The sequence below is a fragment of the Drosophila nasuta genome, chromosome X, assembly GCF_023558535.2.
Source record: "Drosophila nasuta strain 15112-1781.00 chromosome X, ASM2355853v1, whole genome shotgun sequence".
Taxonomy (NCBI): Eukaryota; Metazoa; Arthropoda; class Insecta; order Diptera; family Drosophilidae; genus Drosophila; species Drosophila nasuta.
This window is the reverse complement of record NC_083459.1, coordinates 19,862,940-19,890,511: the sequence shown is the minus strand read 5'-3', so window position 1 is coordinate 19,890,511 and position 27,572 is coordinate 19,862,940. Positions and strand designations below refer to the sequence as shown.

General features: G+C 36.1%; 2 protein-coding genes across 4 annotated transcripts; one reads left to right on the top strand and one right to left on the bottom strand.

Moving 5' to 3' along the window:
- Positions 1–567: 567 nt before the first annotated feature.
- LOC132796282 (uncharacterized) lies at positions 568–1,101 on the bottom strand. Its single transcript, XM_060807391.1, has 2 exons — positions 993–1,101; positions 568–916 (listed from the first exon to the last, which is right to left on the bottom strand). The coding sequence occupies exons 1-2, from the start codon at positions 1,018–1,020 to the stop codon at positions 624–626; spliced, it is 321 nt and encodes a 106-aa protein (XP_060663374.1). The 5' UTR covers positions 1,021–1,101; the 3' UTR covers positions 568–623.
- A 3,597-nt stretch (positions 1,102–4,698) lies between these two features.
- Positions 4,699–26,370, top strand: LOC132795757 (serine-rich adhesin for platelets). 3 transcript variants are annotated; one of them, XM_060806633.1, is made up of 8 exons: positions 4,699–4,920; positions 11,278–12,107; positions 17,048–17,945; positions 19,041–19,200; positions 19,278–19,410; positions 19,709–19,848; positions 21,120–21,987; positions 23,604–26,370. In XM_060806633.1, exons 2-8 carry the CDS (start codon positions 11,645–11,647, stop codon positions 23,681–23,683), a joined length of 2,742 nt encoding a protein of 913 aa, XP_060662616.1. In that variant the 5' UTR covers positions 4,699–4,920; positions 11,278–11,644; the 3' UTR covers positions 23,684–26,370. The 3 variants fall into 3 exon arrangements, with proteins under 3 accessions (XP_060662616.1, XP_060662619.1, XP_060662617.1); XM_060806636.1 differs by having other exon boundaries at positions 4,700–4,920; positions 17,699–17,945; XM_060806634.1 differs by lacking the exon at positions 4,699–4,920 and adding an exon at positions 5,693–5,852.
- Positions 26,371–27,572: the final 1,202 nt, after the last annotated feature.

The window sequence follows — 27,572 nt, the reverse complement described above, 5'->3', positions numbered from 1 at the left end:
TAACAAGCTAATAATGCAAGGATCATTAAAGTAAAGAAACATAAATCATGGGAATTTCGAAAAGTTTATTCTTAGTGTCAATATTTATCGATGGATACTTGGATAATCGGGTTTGTAAGGGTTATAACTGTAATGAGTGCACTTTTGAAGAAGATCCATTTAACATACTTGAATTTATACAAATTTAAAGTTATTCTTTTCGGTAAATATAATTAAAATAAAGCAAGAATCGAAATACGTATTATACGTAATCCAAAGATCATATTTTATTCGCTTTCTTAAAATTTTTAAGTATTATAATTTAAGCAGGTAATATAGATAAATTAGATTATAGATTGAGAATTATAAAAATATACATTCCAAAGGTTACCAACTTCCTTATATGTACATTATTTGTTCCCTCTGTTTCTCTACCAACAATTTCATATTAATGAAATGAATTTTCAATAGTTTACAATTAAAGAATCTGTAAAGATCTATTTTTTTTCTCTTTCAAAAGCACTTATTTAAACTTGTTTATTTACAACAACAACAAAACTATGGATAATAAAACTTGAAGAATTAATATTTAACGATATTAAATTTTTATTCAATCCAAAAAAAAAAACAGTGAAAACAATTAATTAACAAAGTTGTGAACGTGTTCCATTATCATTGCCGCAATTCCTTTTCGATCTTAGACCAACCAACGGCTCTGGCCGCAGACGCAAACTCTGATCTGGTCCTCGAGTTCCTTCAGTTGGGCCAATAGCTCCTCGCAGAGCTGTGGTTGATCTGAGCACCCAGGACAAGCTCTTCCTCCGGGACCACATGGCTGGCATCGCGACCATGGCTGGGTTGGTGGGGGGAACGGTCCTGAGGGGGCAACCGATGCCTGCCTCGGAGAAGTCAACGAAGCTCAAGACCAAGAAGCTGGCTGCAAGTAAAGGATGTGTTAATTTTTATTATTATCATCAAGTCCTTGACTTCCTCGCCAAGATCGGTGGCATTACCAATAAGACAGGCAATGGAAATTTTCATATTGAATTTTATGCTTCGATTACTGCACTTCTCAAGGTGAAGATGGAAACTGATACTTTTTCCAACATGAGTTTCCCGTTATATAGGATCTCTCGACACATTTTCGTTGGCCACGTGCCGTAACAATGATTGCGAATCGAACAATTGCGCAAATAAATGTTTTAAATATAAATGCAACTAAATTTTCCACTCAAGCCTTTATTTAATCAGGTTTTTGGGGGGTTGACTTTTAAACTGATGTAGTACAAGAAAGCGATGGCCCTTGTGCACCTAAAGCTTCAATTTCCAGTATCATCAATACAAGGTCAACGGGGTCGACTTTATATTGTAATATATCATGTAATACAAAATATCCCTGTAGTCTAATAACAATATATTTTATTTGATAATATTAGGAGAGTTTATAGGTCATCGATTTAAGGTCATCAGCTTCTTAAGCTAAATAACAAGGTTTTATATCTGTTTTAGGTTCCATTTAATTTGAAGAGTAACTTATTATTTAATAATTTGATTAAAAAATATGTAACATATACAAGAAAAGTTTTTGGAATTCCAAGCTGTTTTTTTTATACCCGCTACCCATAGGGTAGAAGGGTATTATAACTTTGTGCCGACAGGAAATGTATGTAACAGGTAGAAGGAGGCATCTCCGACCCTACAAAGTATATTTATTCTTGATCAGCGTCAACAGCCGAGACGATATAGCCATGTCCGTCTGTCCGTCCGTCCCTATGAAACACTGGATCTCAGAGACTATGAGAGATAGAGCTATAATTTTTTTTCGACAGGATTTGTTATGTTTGCACGCAGATCAAGTTCATTTCAAATTTTTGCCACGCCCACTTCCGCCCCCGCAAATCAAAAAAATTGAATAACAAGCGTAATTTTAAAGCTAGAGTTGTGAATTTTGGTACATATAATTATTTTTATAGAATTTATGATTCCTGAAAAAATTCAGATAAAAATTGCGGCAGTTATTAAAGAAATACTTTTGGATGGGCAAAAACGCCTACTTACTAGGGGTCTGAGCTGCTTTGGCTGACAATCTGGTATATTGTGCCGTCTATGGTATTTTTTGAACGTGGCCCTATATCGATATACCAAACATACCATTTGGTATATTTTTAGTATTTTTTAGTATTTTCGGTATATATTGAAAATAATACCGCAATATTTTGCTTTTATTAAAAATGGGTATCTCACAGTCGAGCACACTCGTCTGTAGCTTTCTAACATGTTTTTTTATAAATGTATTTATTTACAACATGGTTTATTGTTTAAGTCCAAACAAATGGACAAAATTTTAAATTTTTCTAAAGTTTGAAATTACTTTAACTTTAGAAAAATTTAAAATAAATATACTAATACTTTGCGATACATTTGACTCATCTAAAGAATAGAAAGAAAACTACAATATTTATTCCGTAAATGATAATAACAAAAAGGTTTAAATTAGCGAGAGTTTACTGTACGAATGGACGAATGATGTTGCACAGGGTTGAATACTGAAGAGTCGCGACAACAAGAAGCTTACGCCTAAGCTGCGGTTACATAGCGTGATTACGTAGTGTGCTTACGTCAATAGAAATGGGGATCCTTACGTTAAAGTGCACGAGAGCGTGCGAGTGAGAAAGCAGAGAGATCTGAGCCTGTTGTTGTTTTTGACTTTGTCATTTTCCTGTTTTGCTTTGCACTTCGCAACTTGTTTCGCCAGTTGCGCGTTGTTGTTGTTGTTATTGTTGCTGTTGTTGCACACACCAGCAGCAACGAGCAACGGCGAGAACAGCGCAGCAACAGTAAATGGCAGGAATACGAAAAACTACGCATTTCAAATCAAATTTTGACCCACATGTACACACACACACACACGCATAGAGGGAGAGCGAGCGTGTGTGTGTGTGTTTGTGTTTGTGAATACGCGACAGAGCATAACAACAACAATGTAAAACGACGAAATGACGGAATGAAAAAAATAAAAGATGTAAGACGACGCAACCAGAGACGAAACCCGAAAAAGTACAATGAACCTTCTTCAAAACTTTGCTGGGTGACTGCGACGTGGGCAGCGCAGTTGCAGCATTGTTGCAAGCTGCCCCTGCACACACATACACATTTGTATGTGTAGGGAAACGCACAACAAAGTTGAAATGTAAGAGGAATTGTGAAAACAAACAATTTGCTGCTGCTGCTGTTGCTGTGTTGTTGTTGGGGCTGCAAGTTTGCCCAGGGCTCAGGCGGCAGCTGCCACTCTTGCAGCGTCGCGGCAGAGGACAGCGCAGCCGCCGCAACGATCCCATGCATATCAAAACAAGTTCCGTTCCACACAAATGCCAGCACGTTTCGAAATTGCCGACGTCGGCGACGGCGACGACGACGACGCATCATAACAATAACAAAAGCCCGGCAAAGGCAGCAAAACAATTTGGTAAACGAAACAGTGCATAAAAAGCGGCTGCAGCAGCAAAAACAAAAACAATCACTTACAACATACATATACGAGTACAGAAAGAAGTTGTTGCTGCAGTCGACGTCGTCGTCGTCGTTGTTTTCGCTGCTGCAGCGCAGCATAAGCGCAGGGCAATCACAGCATCGCATCTTAGGGTGATCCCAAAAATAATGCCCAAATAAAAATCTGTGTGCATGTAAATCAAATTCGAAATTTATTTGCTTAAGGGCTTAGCATTTTTTTTGTATAACACAAAAATCATTCTTGTTTAATTTAAATATTTTACGATTTTTAATATACTTTTAAAATTTAATATTATTATATTATATGAATTTTTCTTAAAATAATGAATTCTAAAATTGTTCTTAAAATGATTTTTAAATTTTATTATATTTCTCATATTTGAACAAAATAAAAATTTATAAATTTTCCTTTAACTGTAATGCTTAGTTTAATGTAATTTAATAAATTCTTAACACTACAGTGAAAACTCGCTTAATGGACATCTCTATTAGACAGACATTCCTATTGGCCGAACATCAATTGTTTTTTATCTTAGAAGCTTGAAATTATCTTGAACATTTTGTGCTTTCAAGCGAATTCTCACTGTGTGTATGAAAACTGGATTTTCTTGATGTTGTAACCCAATGCTCGAATTGTTAAAGACACTTGCTAATAGCACTTTTGCCTTATAAAGTTCATTAAAAATGCTGCGATGCGCTGCTCTCGAATTTCCTCAATAAAAAAGAAATGTTCGGAGCCACCCTAATGTTCTTGCTGCTGTTGCTGCTATTTACAATTACATAGCGCTGCCGTCGTGGCTGCTGCTGTTGCTTATGGTTGTTGTTGTTATTTTCTTCTTCCTGTTTCGCGCTCACACAAACAAAAACAAATACACACACACGCACATACACACATACAACGAAAACGGCACCACGTCACGTGCGCTCGCGCTCTCTGCTGCCGCTACTGCTGCTGTTGCTGCTGCTTCTCTCGCGTACTGCGGCTTGACTGCACTGTGCGTTTTGCTTTTGTTGTTTTTGCGAATGCTGCTGCTGCTGCTGCCGCTGCGGTCTCAGCACGCTGCGACTGCGACGCAGAGTGGCACTCAAAGTTAAAGCCAGCGACAGCGACTGGCACCAGCATTTAGTTTGCTTTTGCTTGTGTCATTGCAGTGTGTGTGCGGGTTGGAGCAGAAAGAAGAAGCAGAGTAACAATCTACATAAAATACAATAATAATAATCATAATAATATAAACCGAACCAAAGCAGAAATATAATTTTAAAAAATTACAAAAACAACAACAAACCAACATCCATCAACAACAACAACAACGAAAGCATTAAAACCTTGCAATTTTATCATCGTTTTTTTTCAAGTGTACGTACGTAAGTACGTGTGTGTGAGTGTGTGTTTATAAAGCTAAAATTATAAATTCTTCATAATATCAAATGGTAAATAGAAAAGCAACAAAATCATCATACATATATGTATGTGTGTGCGTGTGTGTGTATATAGAATTGCATTACACTATGTACGAGTGTATATGCAATGTTCATAATGCATATCTGCACACATACACGCACGCACACACACACACACAAACATTACATACATATACTATGTAAGAGCAATTTCGGTTCAAAGTGCAGGGCGCAGTGGCAGCGGCAGCGACGTCGACAGCAGTAACGAACAGTTTGCAAGCTTTTTTGGCTTTGTTTTTAGCATGTGCCCTTTTCAGTGTGCGCATACATACAAACACACCTACTTGCATACATACTGTATGTAGATATCAGTGTGGATGTGTGTGTGCGCCTCTTCGTATAGTTTACTTGCACACACAACCGTCGGCGGTGGGGTGGGGCGGGGCGCAGCCATCATGCACAACAGGCACATTTTGTACATGACGCGCGTGCTTTTGCTTTTGCCGTGTTGTTTTTTTCTTTTCGTTTTTCGTTTTTGCTGCTCTCATATTTTGCGCTGCTCACTCACCTACACACACACACACACACACAAATACATAAGCACGCGCAAGCTCCCCATCCATGCAGCTCTCACATTGGCGCGCGCTCTCACTTGCTGCGCTCTCTCTTGCGCTCTCGCTCTTTCGCTCACTCACTCTCTCTCAGCTTAGCTCAGCTCGCGGTTTGGCGCTGTTGGCAGTTTGTCAACGGTAAGTGTTGCCGCCTGGCATTTTTCATTATACGTTGTTTAGCCGTGCCGTGCGCGTCGTCGTCGCAGTCGCAGTCGCAGTAAACAGCAGCAGCAACAGCAGCAGACGACGTCAGTGTCCGTTGCGTCAGTAATAACAAAATAACTATTTCTTCTTTTTTTTTCTGTTTGTTCCTACCGTCGTAAAATTCCGCAACAAATGTGTGGCAAAAATGTATGTATTGCTAAAAAAAAACAAAACTAATTCAATTGTATACGCAATTCCAAAAACAACTACAAAAAAAAAGTGATGAAAAAAAACATATATAAAGCCAAATACAGCAATTTTCGGCTTCGTGGTTTAGCTTTTTTTTCGCTGTTCTCGCGCGTGTGTGTGAGTGGAGAGTGTGTGTGTGTAGCTGCGTGGCTCTGTGTAGAGTGCTTCTGTGTGTGTGCATGTGCATGTGAGTGTTTGACTGTGTGTTAACGTGAGCTTTTTTTTCTTGCCCATGCCACAAAGCGCGTGCCTTGGTTCATGCAGCTGTCATCTATCATTGTGTGTGTGTGTGTGTATTTTTTTGTTTTTAATAAATTCAATGTGTGCGTGGCTGACTAATGACCAACAAAAAAAAATAAAAGAAAGAAAAGAAGAACGAAAACAAACAACAATGCTATCAAGTTTTTCTATTATAAAAAGCTAAACAGTGCTGCCAATGTCGGCGAAATTCTCTCATTTCCCGAGCCTATAAAATATCCTTTATGCGACTCCCACACTCACACACATACACACAGTCAGTACATAATTGTGGTGTGCGCTCTCTCTCTCGCTCTCTCTCTAGCTGCCAGACAATCGCTTAGCTATTTTTATATGCAGCCGCAGCAGCAGCACTAGAAACAACAACGATATCACACCAACAGCAAAAGCAAAAAGTAAAGCACCAGCTAATCGGTCTCTCTCTCTCTCTCTCTCTGTCGCGCTAACTGGCGCTCTCTTTTGGGGCTGCCAACGAACACGACACTCTTGTTCTTCATTTCAAAATTAGCAACAATAATAAAAACACACGTATACGAAAAACAACGACGACGACGTCAAAAGCAACGAGAAATGCAAAGAAAGTGCGCTCACATACATAAATTCATATTTACGTGTTGGTGTGCTCACTGTTCGCTCTCACCCTCTCTCTTTTGGCACACACATGCATACATATACCACATCATCAGTGTATGCGTGAGCACAGGGCTCCAAGTTGAAATCTCTGGTTCTGGTTGTTGTTGTTGCTGTTGCTGTTCGTGTGTTGTCTTTCTTTGTGTTTGTGTGCGAAACTAAACATGAAAGCGTTTAGCATCGTCAGAATTTTTTTGTGTCTCTCTGTTGCTTTCTTCGATTTGCCTTTTGCGCTTTGCTGCCCATTTGTTGTTGTTCTGCTGCCTCTCTCTAGTGTCTTGTTTTGAAATTCACTTTCAACACATTTCGTTTGACAGTCTCTGCATTCTGCTTAAATGCAGTTTTGAAAAACTAAACTTTTAAGAGTTTTTGTTTTTTTGTTGTTTGTAGTGTAGAAAGTCGAAAACTATATAAGTTACACATATTTACAGTAAACTTGCTTACACAAAGCAAATAGTAATAACAACTGTCGCTATATAAAGAACCCCACGTACACACATACACACACACACACACACACACATGTGTAATTTGCATCTGTTGCGATAACAAGGTGGAAACTAGAGATGTGCACGTGACAATCTTACGTGCCATTTAACGATCGATTCCTCACTTTGTATTCGCTGTGTTTCTCAGATTCGTCATGCAAAAATGAGTGGAGAAGAGTGCAGAAGTTAAGCTAATGACGGAGTGATCGATTTGTCAGGCAGTAACTAATGTTGATCTGTTTATAAATTTTATTACAAGCTGTGAGAAATACTTTAAATATTGGATTAAACAAAAATAAAGTTTGGCAGTTCTTGATATCTTTGGTTTGATTTCTTTATTAAACACTTTTTTGGTATGCCCTAAAGTTACTTGCGTGGAATTTATTTTTCTTAATTCCTGTTACATATTTTCCATATTCATAGTTTGACGAGCATTTAGAAATAGTTATCAACATAAACTTTCTTTGCTGAACCATGTATCATATAAAAAGAGAGCATCATGCTAGCTAGACCTCAGAGATACTTTGGAATTAAATACAATAGTTTGTTATCATATAAATCCATTCACTTTTGTGCAGTACTTATATTTATGTTAAAAGAGTGTTCTACAAGAATTAAGTAGTGTATAAATCAAGTGATCAATAGATCAACTATACGTGTTTATGAAGCAGTTTTGCTATAAGCTCTGTTTACTGTGACAATTCATTGCTGGAATCTGATACGCCGTAACCTCGTTAAGTCGCTTCAAAATAATTTGAATTCGAGTAAAGCCGCCATCCCCCATCCAACACCCCCTTTATACAGCTGAAACTTTCCATAAAGGTTTCAACAATATTTCTACCGCACACTGACAAAAATGTGTCACATACTCTTTCGGTATTGTACATGAAAATATTGGGTTTCAACGCTCAAAATGTATCAAGTGACAATACGAGTATAGTAGAAGAGTCAATCGACATTTGACAGCTTTTGCTGAAGCTTTAAAGTGTCCGATGGATTAATCCGTTGTTGTCTTATGCTTGCAATTCTTATGGTTATCTCTCTTGCACTAAATATTATTATTTTTGTAAATACCATTATTTATTTAACCAATCTTAAATGAAATAAAATAATCTGCTAATATCTAATTGCGGACTTTTTTAATTTTTATATTGAGTGGAATGACGTTTAATCAGCCATTGAATGTCGCAACAACAATTTGTGTCTCATTAGGTCGAACCATTTTCGTTTCATTTGCATTGACTTTTAGTTCTCAGGCTTCTACGAACCATCCACATGCATAATTCCGGTTTCTCGGGCCACTCTTCGAAGTGCTTTATAAGGATATATGTATTTGAGTATTGAGTGGCATCTATAGACAACCCAGCGAGCAAGCAACCCCCCTGTCCAGAGTCAGGTATGGGCTGTTTCCGAAGGTTTCTTTCACACGATGCGCTCACCCCAAAAAGAGAAACAAAAATAAAAATAAAAGAAAAGAAGCAGAAGCAGAAGCAGTAACAGAAGAAGGCGGTGAAGGAGAAGAAAGCCTGACGACAATGAGCTACATAAAGTATTGAGAATATGACGTGAGGCGTCCTAAGGTGTACATTCGACCCTCTTGGCCCATCATAGGGTTGTTGTTATTATTATTCTTTTTGGCCGCAGGCTCGCATGACGAAGAAGTACTAGAAGCGAGAGTGTTGATAAGGGCAGAGTCAGAGTCACACATTGTGTGCTAGAGTATCGTGGTGTTCTCTATTTATTGTTATTCAGACGAAAGTCACGTTTGCCAAAGCAGCCCTTAAAATGTCGTGAGCTTTTTTTTTGATGCGGGTGGCGGGTTTTGTTCTTGTTGTTGTCACCTTTATGCTTTGCTCGATTTTGTTTTTCCCTTTTTTTTTTGGGGCAATTACTGCGAATTGTTTTCTATTTTAAGCGATTTGCATTTAAATATTTAATACAATTTGCCACGCGCAACTTTGTCAACCTAGCTCTCTCTCTGTCTCTCTCTTCCCGCCTCACACTCGCTCTCTAGAGCGCTCTCTCTCTTGTGTGCGAAACGGAAAATGTCAACGTCGCACCCTGGAACCCAAGAGCAACAACAAAATTACATAGACAACAGCAGAGCTTTGCTCCTTGGCAACCCTGAAGCGACGGCGACCGTCAAAGCGCCGTTTAATGTCAAGGCGAAACGCACTCTCTCTCTCTTCGTATGTGGAGCAACAGACGAAAAGAGCGAAAGAGTGTGTATGTGTGTGAGTGTGAGAGAGTGCAACGCCTACGCGCGCCATCAGAAAGCTTCTTCAGCAATCTCTCAACTCCCTTGCAATCACACTCTCTTCACTCTTCTATTAGTTGCATTTTGTCGCTGTCTCACTCAGTCACTTTTTGTTGTTGTTGTTGTTGTTGGTTATTTTTGTATCCGGCAGCCGGCTCTGATGCAGCCAGGTGCCGACTGTCATGACCCTTGACCTCTTTATGAATTATGAACGGTTGCGGGCTGCTTATGACAATAATACAATGCAGCATTAGTCTTGTCACACACACACACACATACACAGGAACACACATGTACATCGTATAACGAATATAATAAGAGCAGCTGACGCAAACATCGAATTCGCGCACGCGCCAATGTTATTTTCATTGATAGGCAAGCGCAACGTTGGCGTCGACGTCGACATGTCGATGTCGACAACGGCAGCAACTTGTTGGGGCTGTCCATTGCGCTCTCTTCTTGTTGTTGTTGTTCTTGTGTGTGTGTGCGTATAGTTTCTTTTGTATTTTGTGCTCGTGTTCTTTTTGAGTTTGTATTTGTGTCGTCGTCGACGCCACGCAGCTGTGCACAATTAGCGCAAACTCAACAGCTGCCTCTGCCTCCGTCGCTGCCGCTGCCGCTAGTCGCAGTCGACGACTGGACTTACTTGCGAACAGGCGACAAAAGTGTTGATTTACTTAAGCATCATTTGCTTTTTTTTGGATAAGAATTCTACTTTTAAAACTTCTTTTGAGCGTTGAAATAGTTTTTCGGAAAAATTAAAAAATACAGTAGAAACTCTTTAATTCAAATATTATAACTGAACTTGTTGAAGTAATTATTGTGCATTTTTATGTTATTAAAATGTACGACAATAAGACGCTTTAAGTAGAAAAAATGTCTTGAAGTGTGTATTTGCAATAGTTTGATATTACTTAAACACAATATGCTTCTAATTCTCGAGCATTTATCGTATGTGATAATGAAATATCCAACATTGAAATAGCACTTAAAACGATGAAATCACAAACAGTATAATATAGGGGCTCATATCATAGTTATTTCTGAGCTCGGGTTTATCAAAAAAAAAAATTTATGGTTATTTAGAATGTTACATTAAAGTGACACAAAAATAACTAAACTAAGATTGCAATAAAATTACTTATTTAAATATGAACAGACCTTAGGCTATTAAATATTTTTTCTATCGCTCTATTTTATAAAAAAATTTAATGAAGATGTCGGTATACAATGATGTATAGTATTTCTACTTTTAAAAGGTCTTATTGGTTATATTTTTATATTATAAAACAATTTCCTATTTTTTATAATCATTTTTTAAAGTTATCATTTAAAAAGCTGAGAATATTTATTAATACATTCTGTGATTTTATAGAAATAGAAGTAGTAAACTAGGCGACCATACTTCTATTCATTGCATTAATTCTTTTTGTTACAATACTTTAAATTAGATTTGGTGTTGAATTTAATCATTCATTTTTCCTGTTTCTATTTCTTTTAAAATAAATAAATATTTAGAAACTGCAATGTAATAAGGCAATATTCTAATTGGTGTTGTTTAACTATATTTCGAGTGTGTCGAATAGTCGAATATACCCTTGTTTTATATGTGTTACATATAAATGTAATTACACTTGACATAAATGAAGTGGACAAATTTGTTGGTTGTCGCTGTGCAAGTTTGCAAGTATTTGCTGTCGCCTCTCTGTGCGCTTTACTAATCAATTACTCTCTCTTCGTCTCGTTTTAGCATACATGTGTATTACGTGCATAAACAATCGGAAACAATCTCAATCAAAAAGCAAAAGCAATAATTGACAGCAATAACAACAACACAACTGCAAAAACTGCATCAATTACAAAAACAAAACAACTACAACAATAACAACAACAAGTGTACGAAGAAGAAGCAGCAGCATATAAGGAAGTGGAAGAAGAGTCGCAAAACGAAGCGCAAAGAAAAAGCAACCGAAAACAAAATTCAACTGCAAACGTGTCTCGACCCAAATCTTGTGTGTCTGACGCTCTCTCGATCGCTTCTCTCGCTCTCTTCGTGTGTGCGTGTGTGTGTGTGTGTGTGTGTGTGTGTGTGAGTGTGTGCGTGTGCGTAGGCGGCTATGTCACAGGGCGGCATTACATCGCTACTGATAGCTGCTCAATTCATTGAGCAGCAGGAAAAGCTTAAGCATGCTGTTGGGTTGCATTTTATCAATGATAGCAATAATGGCTACAACAGCAGCAGTAGCAGCATCAGCAGTGAAAGCATCGTCAACAACAACAACAACAGCGCAAGCCAACTCAACAGAAACAGCACGCCAGCAGCAGCAGCGGCAGCAAACACAACATCAGCAACAACAACAACAACACCCGCCAACGTAAACGGCCATAACGGTCTGACTAACGGTACGGCTGCAGCGCTGAGTAACAGCAGCAGCAACACCAATGGGCAGAGCAGTCCACGCAGTCAATTAGTTGTTACTCATGATTATGAGTATGTTGGCAACAACGGCATCACCACCACCAATGGACAATTGGAATCAACGGGGGGACGCAGCAGCGAAGGTCGCGCCATTGTTTCGGGTAAGTTTCAAAAACAGAAAACAACGAAGAAGAAAACAACAAAACACAACCTTACACAACACATTATCTTTAATTTGAAGTTTTCAATTTGAATTTGAAGCAACAAATCATTGCGAATATTTCGCACTTCTTCGCACTTAATACTTCACATACACTCGCTAGCTGTCTCGCTCACACGCAGTCGCAATCGCAGTCTTCCTTTGCGCTGACCTTGTTTGTGACGTAGCATAACAATAACAATGCCAAACATTGCACTCTGCATAGGCTCGCACTGTACGCCACACTGGTGTCCAAAATAAATGATCCTGCTCTCTCACTCTCTCTCTCTTGCGCGCTGTTCGCGCTCTTTGCTCTCTGAGCAGGTTGCACCAGCAGCAGGTACTATTATATTTTTAGCAGTGTTGCTGCTTGTTGTTGTTTTTCTTTTCTTTTTTTTTTTGTCAGCTCAAGCCAGCCAAATTTGCATGTGCTAAATTTGTTGTCGACTTTTTTGTTGTTGTTATTATTATTATTACGCCTAATGACTGGAGTGCGGTGGGTGGGTTGGGTAGAGAGGGGGGTACTCAGTGAAAACCCAGCGGTAATATTGTGTTTATACATATACACATATATTTTTTTATACATTTCATTCGTCTTTGTAGCTTTTGCTGTGCTTATTTGGCTGCCACAAACAAGCACCAAGTTTCACACACATACAGGCATACATATATACAAAGAGCAGACGCACATGCATACGTATTCACACGCATACACATTGTAGACGAGTGTATGTGTCTGCTATTACCATTTTGTCTTTGGCTTTTTGCACGTACGCTCGTACTTGTTGCTGTTGTTGTTTGGGGTCACGTCATGTCGCCGCCGCTCACTGCTGCTGCTGGCTTGTTTGTGCGCTCTCCCTCTCTCTCTAGTGCTCTCTCTCTCTCTCTTTGTTGTAGCCAGCCAAGCGCAACCATGAAAAACGACAGACAAATTAGTCATAGCACACACACACACATGTATACACATGCATACACAGCACAGCAACTCTGGTAAACAACACAAACAGACACACACACACACACATGCACAGAGAGCTCCCATTGTTTATGCGAGCCAGCCCCACGTGAGCGACGGCGTGCTAAAGTATGAGAGAGCCGAAATGAGAGAGAGACAGAGAGAAATGGTGTGCTGCGATTTCGACTGCTTTTGTGTGTTTGTTTTGTGTCTTTGCAAACACAATATGCAAACGGTGAGAGCGAGCGCACTTCTCTCTCTTCCTCACGTCGCGGCAGTGTAAAACAAAGTCAATGAACTTTGTACGCATTTTTTTGTTTGTGTGTGTGTGTGTGAGTGTGTGTTGTTTTGTTGCTTGTTTTTTTGGACAGAGCCGTTCATATTTTTATTAGCGTCTGCCTTTCTTTTTATGTTTATTTTCTTCACACTTACAATTTATGTTGCTGTTGCTTTTATTGTTGTTGCATCGCTCGGTAATTTGGCGTTTGTAATATTTGGACAGCTGTCTTTGTCTGCGCGCCTCTCGCTCTCTCTCACTCGTCCGTGTGCGTGTGTGTGAGTGTGAGTGTTAGTGTGTTTGTGTGTGCTTATTTGTAGCCAACGTGCGCTCAGCTGAGCTCAAAAGAAAACAACAACAATGCGGCAACTACAAATGTTATGCAACCAAAAGCAGCGCAGCTTTTGAGTGCACTGCATTAGTGTGTATGTGTGTGTGTGTGTGTGTGTGTGTGTGTGGGTGAGCTAGCGCATCAGTAAATACACAAGTGGGTGAGCCATAACTGTGTGCGTGTGGGTGTTAAACTTCTCTCCCACTCACTCTCATCGCCTGCAGCTTGTTAGTCTCTGTCGCTTTTTCGCTTCAACAATAAATCCTGGAATAAATATCGAAATCGATGTTTCCATTTCAATTGGAATATTCTTTTCGTGCCTTGTTTATGTAAATATCAAATGATGCGATACATTTACATACATTTGTAAGCAGCACTTCTTCTTCTTCTTCTGTTTTGGTGTCTGCTTTTTTGCCAGACTTCCGACAGGTTTCTCATACTCAAGTTAAAGTTAAAGTCAAAGTTATCGCTCACGTAAATCTATAGTATGGATAAAAACAATGTGACTTTCTCAATAATAAATAACAACAATTTTCAGTTATGTTGTAAAAGCAAACAAACTACAGCAGCTGTTTATGCTTTGTTTACAATTGGGAAATGACACAAAATATAATGACGAAATTGGTTTTTTGTTTGAAAACTAATTGAAACGTTGATAGAATAGATGAAAACTAAAATCTGGCATTAAAAGGAAGCACGAAAAATATTTTTACTATTGAAATTAGGAAAGTTTCTTACGATATGGGTCATATTTCTGTATTATAGAATCGATGGATCATTAGAACTTAAATAACAATGTATAATTTACACAATAAGACATGTTCTTATTTTAATTAGTAGTATATCATCTATATATTATATATAAGTAAAGTCCTTCCAAAACGAGTGTCGTACAAAAAAATGTCCGTTTAAGGGAAGTTCGTTTAATAGAAGTGTTCGCTATGGGAGGTTTTTTCTTAAGCATTTAATTCTAAGCCGCAATTAGAATAATAATAATCAGTTTGATAGTTCCGATATTAACAGCTCGATAGTTATCGCTTTAAATTTTCACTGATATTAAAATAGTTTCGATAGTTCCGATAGTTCACATTTTGATAATTATCGCTTTCAATTTCCACTGTTATTTAAAATAAATAGTTTCGATAGTTCCGATATTAACAGTTCGATATTTTCTCTTCAAATTTTCACTGCTATTTAAAGTAGATAGTTTTGATAGCTCCCATATTTACAGTTCGATAGCTCTCACTTTCAATTTCCACTGTTTTTTAAAATAGTTTCGATAGTTCCGTTAGTTCACAGTTCGATAGTTATCACTTTGAATTTCCACCCCGTTTTTTTCGATTCTTGTTGTTGGTTTTTTTTTTGCCTGTTGCCTAAAAGCACACAACACAAAAAATATCGCAGTTGTTGTAACTGTGCAATATGCTAACTAATGCGTAGTGACAATATTGTTGTTGTGGTTGTTGTTGCCGTCATTGTCAATTTGCATTATTATGCATTTTGTCAGCTCGCATTGCCAACGATCGCAGTTGTTGAGCGCATTTGTTGTTTAGTCGCGCTCTAAAGCGGCCACAAGGCTCCCCACAAAACCACAACCAAAAAAAAACAAACTAGAAATATAGAATAGAATAATAAAATAGAAAAGAAAATATGTCACATCAACGTCACGAAGACAACGACAACGACATCAACAATAACAACAACCACATCGATTATCTGTCAATACAACGCGAGCTGCTGACTGAGCTGCTGAGCGGCCTTAATACGCTGCAAACTTTATTGCTGGCACAGCAGCAACAACAGCAACAAACACAGCAAGCATCGGTGACGCAGCTGCAGTCGACGTCAGCAGCGGCGCCGCCCAAAAAGAAGTGGATATATCGACATTATCGTCTTGGTATGTACTCCATACATACATACATATGAATGTGTGTGTGTCTTGCATTTGGGCGGTGCTTTCGTCATTGCAGCCACGTGATACGCATACGCACGTGGCGATCGAATGCGCAGCAACAGCGACGCCGGCTGCAGCAGAGAGAGAGCGAGAGCGCGCAAAAGAGAGTGCAAGAGAGCAAGTCCTAATAAAATGTGCAGCTTTCAAAGTTGTTGAGCCGTATGCGTTGAGAAAGAGTGAGAGAGCGTGAAAGCAAAGCGTCGTCGTGTCTTTTGTTGTGCATCTCCTCCAACTTTATGGGCTTATGTTAAGTGTAACCGGCAGACGAGTTAATGTTAATGCGCAATGACTAAACCCGAAGAGATCTTGTTTCATCTGTGTTTATTTGTGTCTGAGAAGCCGCAAAATTTGTTAAATTCCTCAATATTTTCATAGTAATTACACGATACTCATTAAAATGATATAGAAAAGCATTGGAAATTATTTATGAAACCATTTGGAACTAGATGTAAAGAAATCTGTAAAATACTTGAAAATAGCATAATCAAAATTATCATATTTCTTTGGCATTATAATTTTGAAATTTCCCTTTTTGAACTCTTATCTATTTTTATTACAATTCTCCTTTAATTGATTTAATTTAATTTTAAACTTCAATTTGAACAATTTGAAATTTCATAAAATTTTAGAATTACTTTAATTTTGAAAAAAAAAATCGTACAAACTCCATATAGTATTATAATCCTATTATATTGAATTTATTATTATTATTATCATTACATTACATTTTATAAATTCAGTACTTCAATTTTTAAAGTCGGTTAATATGATGGTAAACTTCTTAAAAATTTTGCTACCATTAGCAACATTTTTTTCTATAGGTTTCCATGTGATTTAGGCGTATTAACCAAATTTCATTTTTAAATATTTTAATTGAAAATTAAATTTAATTTTCGAAAACGTAACGAAGGTTGTCAAATCTTTTTTTGGGAATCTACCCTAAATACTTTCGGAATGAAAATTGGGAATAAAGAAACCGCGCAAGTTAAGATAATAAACTAATATTGATAAGTCCTGTTATACAGTGGAATTAATAAGTTTAAATATTGAATTAGAATACTATTAGTATAGAATGCATTTGGGAGGTGAAAAGTTGATTCAAATTGCATTCATTTGTATTCATTCATCAACTTTAAACACTCGCCTTGTTGTTATTGTTGTTCTATTTTGCATAAGCTTGTTGTTTGTTAATTGTGCTTTTGCTGAAATTCTTTTATGGAAAATTTGATTTTTCCATTGCCATTATCCATTTATCATACCACATGCCACCCAGTTTTTTTTTTCGTTATTATTTTTCTATTCTATGCCATTTTTTCACCCCTTTCTTCTTTACGTTTATTTATTTATTTTATTCTTTGTTTTCTTTTTTATTTGTTTTATTTTAGAGGATGAAAATTCCTCGTCAAACTTGAACTCCAACTCCAACTCCTTCTCCCTACCATCACAACAACAACAACAAGTAGCCAGAGCAACACCAACAGCAGCGGCAGCAGCAACAGCAACAACAACAGCTGCCACAAAGTTGGCGGGTCGCTTTGATGGCTCCGCTTTTGTGGTGCTTGCACCTGGAACGGGATCGGGTTCAGGTTCAGGTTCGGGTTCGGGGTCAGCAACACCTTCGACTTTGACCTCGACTCCTGTTCAGGTGCAACAACAGCAACAGCAACCGATTGCGGCAACGCTGAAGCATAAGTGGGCCACCACGGCGACGGCTGCCGCCTCTGAGTTACCGCGCAAGTATTTCATGCTAGACGCCAAAGGCGCCTTTGCCACAGCCACAGCGAACGCAACCGCAAACGCGACGGCAACAGCCACAGCAAACGCAACGGCAACCACAACGTCAGCAGCAACGCCAGCAGCGGCAGCAACAACAGCGGCTGCACTTTCAACGAGCTTGATCGGTTTGGCAAATTTCCCGCGCCAAGTGATCGTACACAAGTCACAAATACCACTCACTCCACCCCCGGTGGCCACCCGCAAGGTGGTCGAGCCAGCCAGAATTCGATCGTACTCAATGTCCTCCCATAAACTTTCAGCACAAACGCAGAGTGTGCTCATCGGAGGATCGGAGGATGCGCACATGAGCTTTGTCGGCTCAGCCTCTGCTCAGCGCAGCGCCAACAGCGCCAACTCTGCCGCCTATCGACAGATACTCAATGCCCAGCAGCAGCAGCAACAGGCGGCAGCAGCAGCGGCAGCAGTCTCCTCATCGGCGCCAGTCACCGGATCTCAGCTGACCGCCCACGGTGGACGCCGACGAACCATCAGCTCCAATAGCAATGGGTAAGCAACAGTGGTGGCAACAGCCAATAACAGTAATTGTAACAGACATATTTACGATAACAGTAGCAGAAATATTCTTAGATAGTAACAGAATTTTTTACAGTAACTGTAACAGTCAGAAATATTCTTATATAGTAACAGAAAAATAGCAGTATATTTAATAGAATTATTTACAGTACCATAAATAATAACAGCAACTGTAACAGACATATTTACGGTAACAGTAGCAGAAATATTCACAGAAAGTAAAAGTAAAATAAAAGTAACTTTTGAGGAAACATTTATAGTACAGCAATATTTACAGTAACAAAAATTATAACAGCCTCTGCAACAAAAATACACACAGTAACAGTAACAAAAATATTTAGGGCAACAGTAGCAGAACTATTCATAGATAGTAACAGTAAACTAACAGTAACTTTAGCAGAAACACTTACAGAACAGAAATATTTACAGTAACAGAAATAATAACAGCAACTGTAATAGAAATATTTACAGTAACAGTGAAAGAAATATGCACAGACAGTAATAGTAGTTAATAATAGTGAACGGAAACATTTACAATAACAGAAACAGAAATAATAACAGCAACTATAACTGAAATATGTACAGTAATAGTGATAAAAAAAAGATGTACAGTAACAGTAACATGAATTGATTAATAATTTATTACATTTTTCATATATTAATATAGAATTCTGCACTTTTTGCATTTAGTCTAATCGCAATTTTATTGAAAGTATGAAGCATTAAGAAAACTCTCAGATTGACAATTTTGATGAAAGTTTAAAGAATTTTATGGAACAGGACGAATAACTTATTTAAGTTTAAAAAATAATTTAATTGGAATGTTACAGAATTGCACAAATAATAAATTGGTGTAGGTTATATTTTGATACTTATGTTAGTTTTTTTTTATAGTAAAAGTTGAAAAACAATTTCGGCGTTTTCAATATTTGATAACTGTTATTTAAGAGTCTGCTCGTATTGTAAATAAAATAGTTTACTTTACTTTGGATCTTAAATAAGTTGTATAATGTATTCATATTATATCATGCGTTATCTATTATTTTTTCACGTTGTTGTTGATTTTAGGGCTGGCACGCGCGATATGCACAACAAGCTGGAAAAGAATCGACGATTCCATCTCAAGTGTTGCTACGAAGTGCTAAAGAACGAGCTGCCGCTCAAGGATGAGGATCGCAAAAAGACATCAAATTTGACAATACTCGACAAGGCGCACAAATATGTCAAGGTAAGTGTAATCATTATTTTGCTATGTTCTCTAGCAGATTATCTAATCTAGTTTTCTCTTCTCTTCACTCTCTTTAGCAACTGTCAAAGTCCGCTAGTGATCAGGAGGCGCAAATCGAGCAGCTTGCCAAGCAAAAGATTGAGCTACAGAAGCGTCTAAACAGCCTGAGACGTCCGGCGGATTCCCAGAGCATTCCACAGAACGATAAAGGTGAGGGAAGAGCGAGGAGCGGAGCTCAGGCTCAGTTGGAATTCAAATGAACTACAGAACTACTTGTGCAACCATGAAAAGCACAGAGCTCATAGCACATTTGCATGGATCGATATTGCGATGATGTGGAAAAGTAGATCAAGTTGTGCATATCATTTCGATTCGCAATGACGACCTTCAGCTTATGCAATTCCCCCTTCCCCAATTCATATCGATTATCGAATTTTTAACTCTAACTTTTTCTCTCTCTCTCTCTTTCGGTTTGTCTCTTTCGCACTCTGTTGCTGTCGTGTTAAAGATGAGGCCGTTTGCCTGGCGACCACAGCAACAACATCAGCATCATTATCGCCAGCATCGGGATCGGGATCAGCTGGAGGACGCAATGCAGCGCCGCCAATACTGTTCGATGGCACCACCGCGACCGTTTGTGCCACCGGTGTAAGTTCACATGCTCACATTACTTTTGTAGTTGCAGCAATAACAAATACGCAAGTTCAACTCGGTCATTTCTACCTTTAGAGATTTGTGCAGAACTCACTTAGCGGCCACTTTGTTTTATTCAGTTATCGGTCACATTTAGTGGCAACAATTTTGAGATCCACAAGTTCATCTCAGCCATTTCTAGCACCAGAAACTTGTACATAACTACATCTCGCTTAGCGGCCACTTTGTTTCATATAGTCGATTATCGGTCACATTTAGTGGCAACAATTTTAAACAAAATTCAATACAGAAATAACAATTTTTAGGTACGCTAGTCCAATTCGGCTTTTTCTGTCATCAATCATATTTATAGAACTAAATCTCACTTAGCGGCCACTTTGTTTCATTCAGTTAAAAGTTATCGGTCACATTAAGTGACAAAAGTGTTACACAAAACAACTGAAGAAACGGTCTAGCTAAGCATTCCGTTTTCGATATTAGTTTTGTTCAATCGGTATACTACAAAAATATTACTTTGAATACCAAACACAACAAAAAATCAATTTCTTCACGAAACATTTGTTTCATCCCAATCAATATGCCAATTTCCGTTTGCTTTGTGTTCTAAACTATAACTTTAGGGTAAATTCTTTATACCAAAAAAGTTCCATATAGAATACTAAAAAAAAGAATTATAATATTGTTATTTTTGGATACCAAAATAATACTACTTAGAAAACTAAACATCGAAAACGGATTTCTTCACGAAGCATTGTTTCATCTTCATAAATTACTTTGTTCTCTTTGGTTGAAAAATATACTTTTAGAGTCAATTCTTTATACCAACAAAAAATACCACATGAATACCGATTTTTTTCTTCATCAAACTGTAAATTTTTGTAACAGTAACAGAAATAATAACAGTAAAAGTAACACAAATAAGTGCAGTAACAGAAAAATTACGCTAACTTTAACAGAAACATTTTCAGCAACATTAACAAAAATATTTACAGTAAGAGAAATATTAACAGCAACTGTAACAGAAATATTTACAGTAACAGTAACAGAAATATGTACAGAAAATAACAGAAAAATAGCAGTAACTAAGTTTTACATTAGTTTAAATTACTGTCATCGTTGAACTTGCGTATTTAAAGATTGCGATGCCAACTGTTGCTGCTGCAGCAGCTAATAGAATCTCGTCTATTGATTGAATCAAAAATTAATCATGCTCTCTCTTTCATATTCGCCGCGCTCCTCTCGCTGTCTCTGTCTGCGCCGTGCAGCTTCAGACTGGTGTGCCAACAACGACAATGTCATCTGTGATAAGCAAGAGCAACGCCAGCAAGCACAACACCAACACGAATGGCAACGGCAACAGCATCAACAGCAATGCCGCCGTCAGTTATCAATTGAATCCCGCCGCCGCCGCCGCTGCAGCTGTTGCAATTGGCGCACTGAAGAACAGCAAATCGAACGGCAGCATTAGCAACGGCAACATCAACGGCAACATCAACAGCAACAGCAACAATGTTACCTCCGCTGCAGTCAGCTATTCACAGAATCAAAGTCCCGCCACAGTTGTTGCCATGGGTCTGCTCAAGAATAGCAGCAGCCTTTTGACCAGCAACAACCACAGCAGCAGCAACCACAGCGGCAGCAACAGCAGCAGCAGCAGCAATGGCTCACCGATAGCAACGTCCACATCGCAGCAGAGCAGCCCGGCTGGCAGTCCAAATGTGGTTGTTGGTGCCACCAACAACAACAGCAACAACACCACATTGATGACGACGACACGTGGATCGCCAACGCCATCGACGCCATCGCCATCACCAAGCTCGTCGTCGAGCGGCGTCTCCTCATCGGCCTCCTTCATTGGCTCCTCATCGTCATCATCATCGTCGTCGTCATCGTCGTCATCATCATCGTCATCGTCCAGCTCATCATCGTCATCGTCGTCCTCCTCGTCGGCGGGGTCATCGCCACCCACACACACACAATCGGCGACAACGACGACGACGACGCACTTGCTGGGCGCCACACGTAGCGCGAACATCAAGTTCCATGCCAGCGGCCCAGGCGGTGCCCTTAACGGTGGCGCCACCATTGTCACGGCGACAGCACCAAGTGCTGCAACAGTTGCAGCCGCAAATGGTAAGTCAAACTTTTGAATGGCTAATACTACTGCGATTACAACTTATATACAGAATCATAGTAGATTCTGTAATTGCTAAAATTCAGACAAAAAAACCGTTGATAAACAAAAAAACAAGTTAGAAACATACAGTCGAAAGATAATAATGAAAGCAAAACAGTGCGGTATTCTTAAAATATAACGAATTGATATACTAAAAAATACTAAAGTGTATATTTCGTATTGTTTTATTAAACTATTATTTCATTGAAAATATACAAAAAAAAAAAATACATGAATTCCTGATTGATTGAGAGACATAAAGCTCAATAAAAGTAAAATAGTGCGCTATTATTCTTAAAATATACCGAATCGATATACTACAAAAATACTAAATATTATATTTGGTATATCAATATATTATCACACTCTAAATATGTCAAAGAATCCAAAAATATACTTGATTGATAGTATTATACTGAATTAATATACTACAAAATACTAAAATATAGTAAAGGGTACATTTGATATATCAATATTTTGTTACAGTGAAAATATACCAAAAAAGTACACAAATTCCTGATGAATTGATAGTAAAGATAAAGCTCAATAAAAGCAAAACAGTGCAGTATTATTCTTAACATATACCGAATTGATATAATTAAAATACTAAAATGTATATTTGGTATTGGTGTATTGAACTAGTATTATATTGAAAATATACCAAAGAGTACACAAATTCCTGATGGAAATCTCAATAAAAGCTAAACAGAGCGGTATTAGAATTAGAATATACCGAATTAATATACTACAAGTATTTTTTTTAAAGATATTTATCAATATATTATCACATTCAAAATATACCAAAGAGTACCAAAATTGATTGATGAAAAAGAAGATAAATAAAACAGTGCGTTATTATTAAAAGATCAAATTAATATACTAAAAAAAATACTGCAAACATGCTTAAGTTTTTTTTTTTGGTATATTAATATATTGGTACATACAAAATATACCAAAGAGTACAAAAATTCCTGATTGATTGATAGTAAAGATAAAGCTCAATAAAAACAAAACAGTGCGATATTCTTAAGATATACCGAATTGATATATTGAAAAAATACTAAATTTTACTAAAGTTTATATATTAATATTCAAATGATTTTCTTAAATTATTTGATTATTTTTAATAGTCAGGTTTACTTTGATGTATTTTGAAGCTTTAGATGAAATACTTGAAATATCAATAATAAGAAAAGTTTTTATTAGAATAGTAAAGCAGAACCATTTTGAGTTAATTCTTTAAATATATATATGCGGTATATTTGAAGTATTTTTTTAATACACTAATTCGGTATACTTTAAAAAGAATACCGCATTGTTTAGTAGCAAGTATCTTTCTTTTCTTTTTGCATTATAAATTTATTAAACTGTTATTCCAAACTTTTGAGCAAGCAAAAAAGTTTTCTATTTAACAATAATATTTGATTAAAAACCATATTCTTTGATAATATGCAAATATTTTGTATTGTGATCTGAGTACTTTCGATTTGTTTTTATCAAATTTCATAAAGGTTGTTTAGTTTTGAAAAATTGAAATATTAAATTAATCGATTGTTGTCTTTTATGTTTAAAGCGCATTCCGCTGGATTCCATCAGGCGGATAAGGATCGTAATTACAATTTCTTGATACGCAGCGGTACGGCGGCACAGTAGAGGCAACAGCAACAACAACAACAACAAGAATTGTAACTAAAACAACAACAAAAAAGAAAAACCAACAACTGAATTGTGTGCAACAGCTCCCACCTTAAACAACAAAAGCAACAACAACAACAACAAGAAACCAGAGCAAGAAGTAAACTTGTTCTCAACTCTCTATCTCTCTCTCTCTATCTTCTATGTTTCTTCGATTTCTGTCATTTAACAAACAACAACAACAACAACAATCGCACACAGCAACAACAACAGTAAACAACAACAACAACAACAAAACATAACAGTTCCGCCCAACATTTAAGCATCGATTTTGAAAATCAAAAAACAAAAAACAACAAAAAAAAAAGAAAAGAAAAGAGAAGAAAGTAATGAAATACATATTTAAACAAGAGGAAAACTAAAAAGAAAACAAAAACACAAAACAAAAGGAATTATTTTTAATAAATAATTTTATACACTAGAACAACAACAACAAATACCAGAACAGCAGCAGCAACAACAGCAACAACAACAATAGCATCACACACACACACACATACACACATGTAAAGTATAAGCGCCTATTCTATGAAATATATGTATGAAAACTCTATATATATACAACTCACATTTGTATGTGTAGCTCACATTGAATTTATCAACACAATTACAAACACACACACACACACACATGGACACAAACAACACCAACAACAACAACAATAACTACTTTTAGAACTTAGTGTAAATTATTGTCGGAAATGAAAAGAAAAGAAATGTGAAAAGATGAAAAGAAATCGCGCTGTTGTAACAGAAACCACCAAAATGGGTAACGCTTTATGAAAACTGCATGCATATGCTATATATACTAAAATATACTATATATAGATATACTATACTTGCACAACTATGTGGTATATACTTAATATATATATCTTATGTGTGTGTGTGTAGTACTTTATATATGTATATATACATATATATAAACTTAAAAAACAATCCAATCTTCATTTTTTTTTTTTTTTTTGGCAAATTGATGTGACAAACCGAACCTAAAGACATATTTATACATATAACATATAATATTGTGAAAGTGTAAGAAATTTGTATGTGTGTGTGTGTGTGTGTGAGTGAATCTGATATAGTTCTATATACTCTATCACCAACAAACAAGAGCGAAACAAAAATAATGTTATACAAAAAAAATTGGTTTATTCTTTAGTTTTCTCACTTCTGCTCCCTTGCCAGAGTTTAACTACTACTAAATGTGTGTGTGTGTGAGTGTGTGTGTGTGTGTGTGTGTGTATGTGTGTGTGTAGTTGTAGTTGTAGTTGTAATAACTTCCCCCCCCACCCCTTGGATGCAATGTAAAACCGATGTACTCAATGTGTATAACCTTAATCAGCCATTATAGATGTGTATGTATGTATGTATGTACATATGTGTGTATGTGGATGTATGCATGTAGTTGTGTAGTAGTGATGTAACCAAGATTACATACATACTCTTTTAGTACATACAATTGAATGTCTCTTAGAACAAGCTAAAAACATAGAAAGCAAAACTTCTTTTTACTTTAATTTTCAATTGAATTTCTTTTGTTGTTGTCCAAGCATACATCACAAAAAGTTTACTTTTGATTTTTCAATTAAAAAAAAAAACCACCTCTAAAGCAAACTTTGCTGTAGGCGCTTTGCTTGCTTCCCACCCAATAGACAATAGCTGATAACTTCTTAGCCATAGCAAAATGATAAATGTAAATGAGTTTTCAAATGATTTTAGAGAGCATATCACAACCAAAATTAGAGAAATCAATTGCAATTCAACTTTAACTTTCTCATTTATTTGATTTCCGACTTTAAACATTTGTCTTTTTCTTTTTTGGAGAGCAGAAAGCTGAACCTTACGCCTTAAGAGCTCTACGTCAAGTTATTAAAATTCGGAACCACAAAATATTGTAATATTTATATACAAAAAAACAAAAAGAATATAGAAACTATAAAAGAAAGAGGGAAAACATTAAAATATTATATGTATATGTATATATTATATATATTTATGTATAACTATGACAGAAAAAAAAACCAAAACAAAATAAAACAAAAAGAGATAGAGAAAAGGGAAAAATCAACTAAAAACTAACTAAATATTATATTTTGGAGCATTTTTTTCAAACGTGTGTGCGTCTGTCTGTGTGTGTGTGTGTGTCTGTATATGTGTGCGCGTACGTTAGTACATAAAAAAAAGTATTAAAAAAAACAGAAATGAAAAAAAAATATAAGAACAATAATAGCAAAAACTGATTATCTAAATCCGAAGAAGTTAAGAATTTGCAACAACAAAAAAAAAACAGACGGAGAAGAGTTTTATTTGGAAAAGAGAAGAAACAGAAAAAAAAACAAAACAAAACTACAATTATGATATAAAAAAAAAACAAATGAAAGTAGAAAAAGTAGAAAAAAGCAAAAAAACAATATAAAATGATGCAAAAAAAAACACAAAAAACCACAAACATATTAACAGAGCTGAGAAAATTGTGAATTTCTCTTTCATATTTTTGTGTAAATATTCTTTTGTTTCTCTGGCTTTTTTAGTTTTGGCACAGGTAAAAATTAAATAACCCAATCTTAAGTTGTTCAAATATACTTATGTATGTCCAAAACAAAAAAAAAAACAAAAAATAAAATAAAAAATAAACAAACAAATCGCTGGCAAATTCAACAATTTCACCATAAAATAGTTTCTGAAAAAGCCAACACAAAAAAAATATATAACAAAAAAAATACAAAAATTTATTTTCACACATTTTAAAGAAATAAAGAATAACAAACAAAAATACAACGCAGTTGGAATCTATTTTCAAAAAAGAATAACATCAATTTAGTGTCTAAGCCTAAATGTTTGTGTAAATGTTTTAAATGTACATGTAAAATGCTTAGCCATAAGTTCTAAAAAAAAAACAAAACTAAATCAAAATAAACACACACAACAAAAAAGAAAGAAACGATAAAAATCAATGTAAAAAATAATAACAAAAATTAAAATTACAAAAAAAAAAAAAACAAGAAAAAAACAAGCAACAGAATTAATAATTAATTTGTATCTAGTTTGTTCGTTTATGATATGAAGATCTGCATATTTATATGTTTGCTTATTAGTTAATTAATAATTGAATATATGTTTGATTTAAATTAATTAATGATATTTGTAAGTAGCCAAGTAATGAACATAATACTTTATTTTAGCTTTTACAATTACTCTATTTCTATTCTATTTTTCTTATAAATACGAAAACACATATATTTTTTTTTCTAATTTTTACTAAACGATTTCATTTTAGAAATGCTATTATTATTATTATTATTATTATTATTTTATTTACCTAATTTAAAGTTGAAAACAAATCGGGAGTATTGCAAATTATAAATGAATGAAAAACAAAACAAAAACAAACAAAAGGTTATATATTAATGGAAGAAGCAGACAAAAAAAAAATAAATAAATAAATTTAAATAACAAAATTTGAAAATGAAAAACACAAAAACAAACAAAAAACAAAACGAACATCTTTTAGCTATAAATGTAACATATAATATTAATTTTAAATGCATAAACGATGAAAACAAAAATGCAAAAATGAGTATAAAACAAAAATATATATGAGAAATGATATATATATTCTATAAATGTGTAAAGAAAACAAAAATGCAAGAAAAAAATAAAAAGTGATTTCAAAGCAAATGCCACATTGTTGAATTATTTACTTGGGTTACGTGGAAATTAATAATAAATAAATTCCATCAATGCTACATAAGCTGCTTAGTAGCGCCATCTATGTGTCGCAGTCATAATCTCCACTTGAACTGGCGCAGCCTGAAAGTATGCTACAAAAATGTATTTGCTGTCG

Excerpts from the sequence above, each read along its gene's own strand:
- LOC132796282 (XM_060807391.1), bottom strand. The coding sequence starts at position 1,020 with ATGAAAATTTCCATTGCCTGTCTTATTG. Across the intron at positions 917-992 it reads TTCCATTGCCTGTCTTATTG|CCAGCTTCTTGGTCTTGAGC; the intron begins GTAATGCCACCG and ends CTTTACTTGCAG.
- LOC132795757 (XM_060806633.1), top strand. The coding sequence starts at position 11,645 with ATGTCACAGGGCGGCATTACATCGCTACTGATAGCTGCTCAATTCATT. Across the intron at positions 19,201-19,277 it reads AGGCGCACAAATATGTCAAG|CAACTGTCAAAGTCCGCTAG; the intron begins GTAAGTGTAATC and ends CACTCTCTTTAG. Across the intron at positions 21,988-23,603 it reads AACAGTTGCAGCCGCAAATG|CGCATTCCGCTGGATTCCAT; the intron begins GTAAGTCAAACT and ends TTATGTTTAAAG.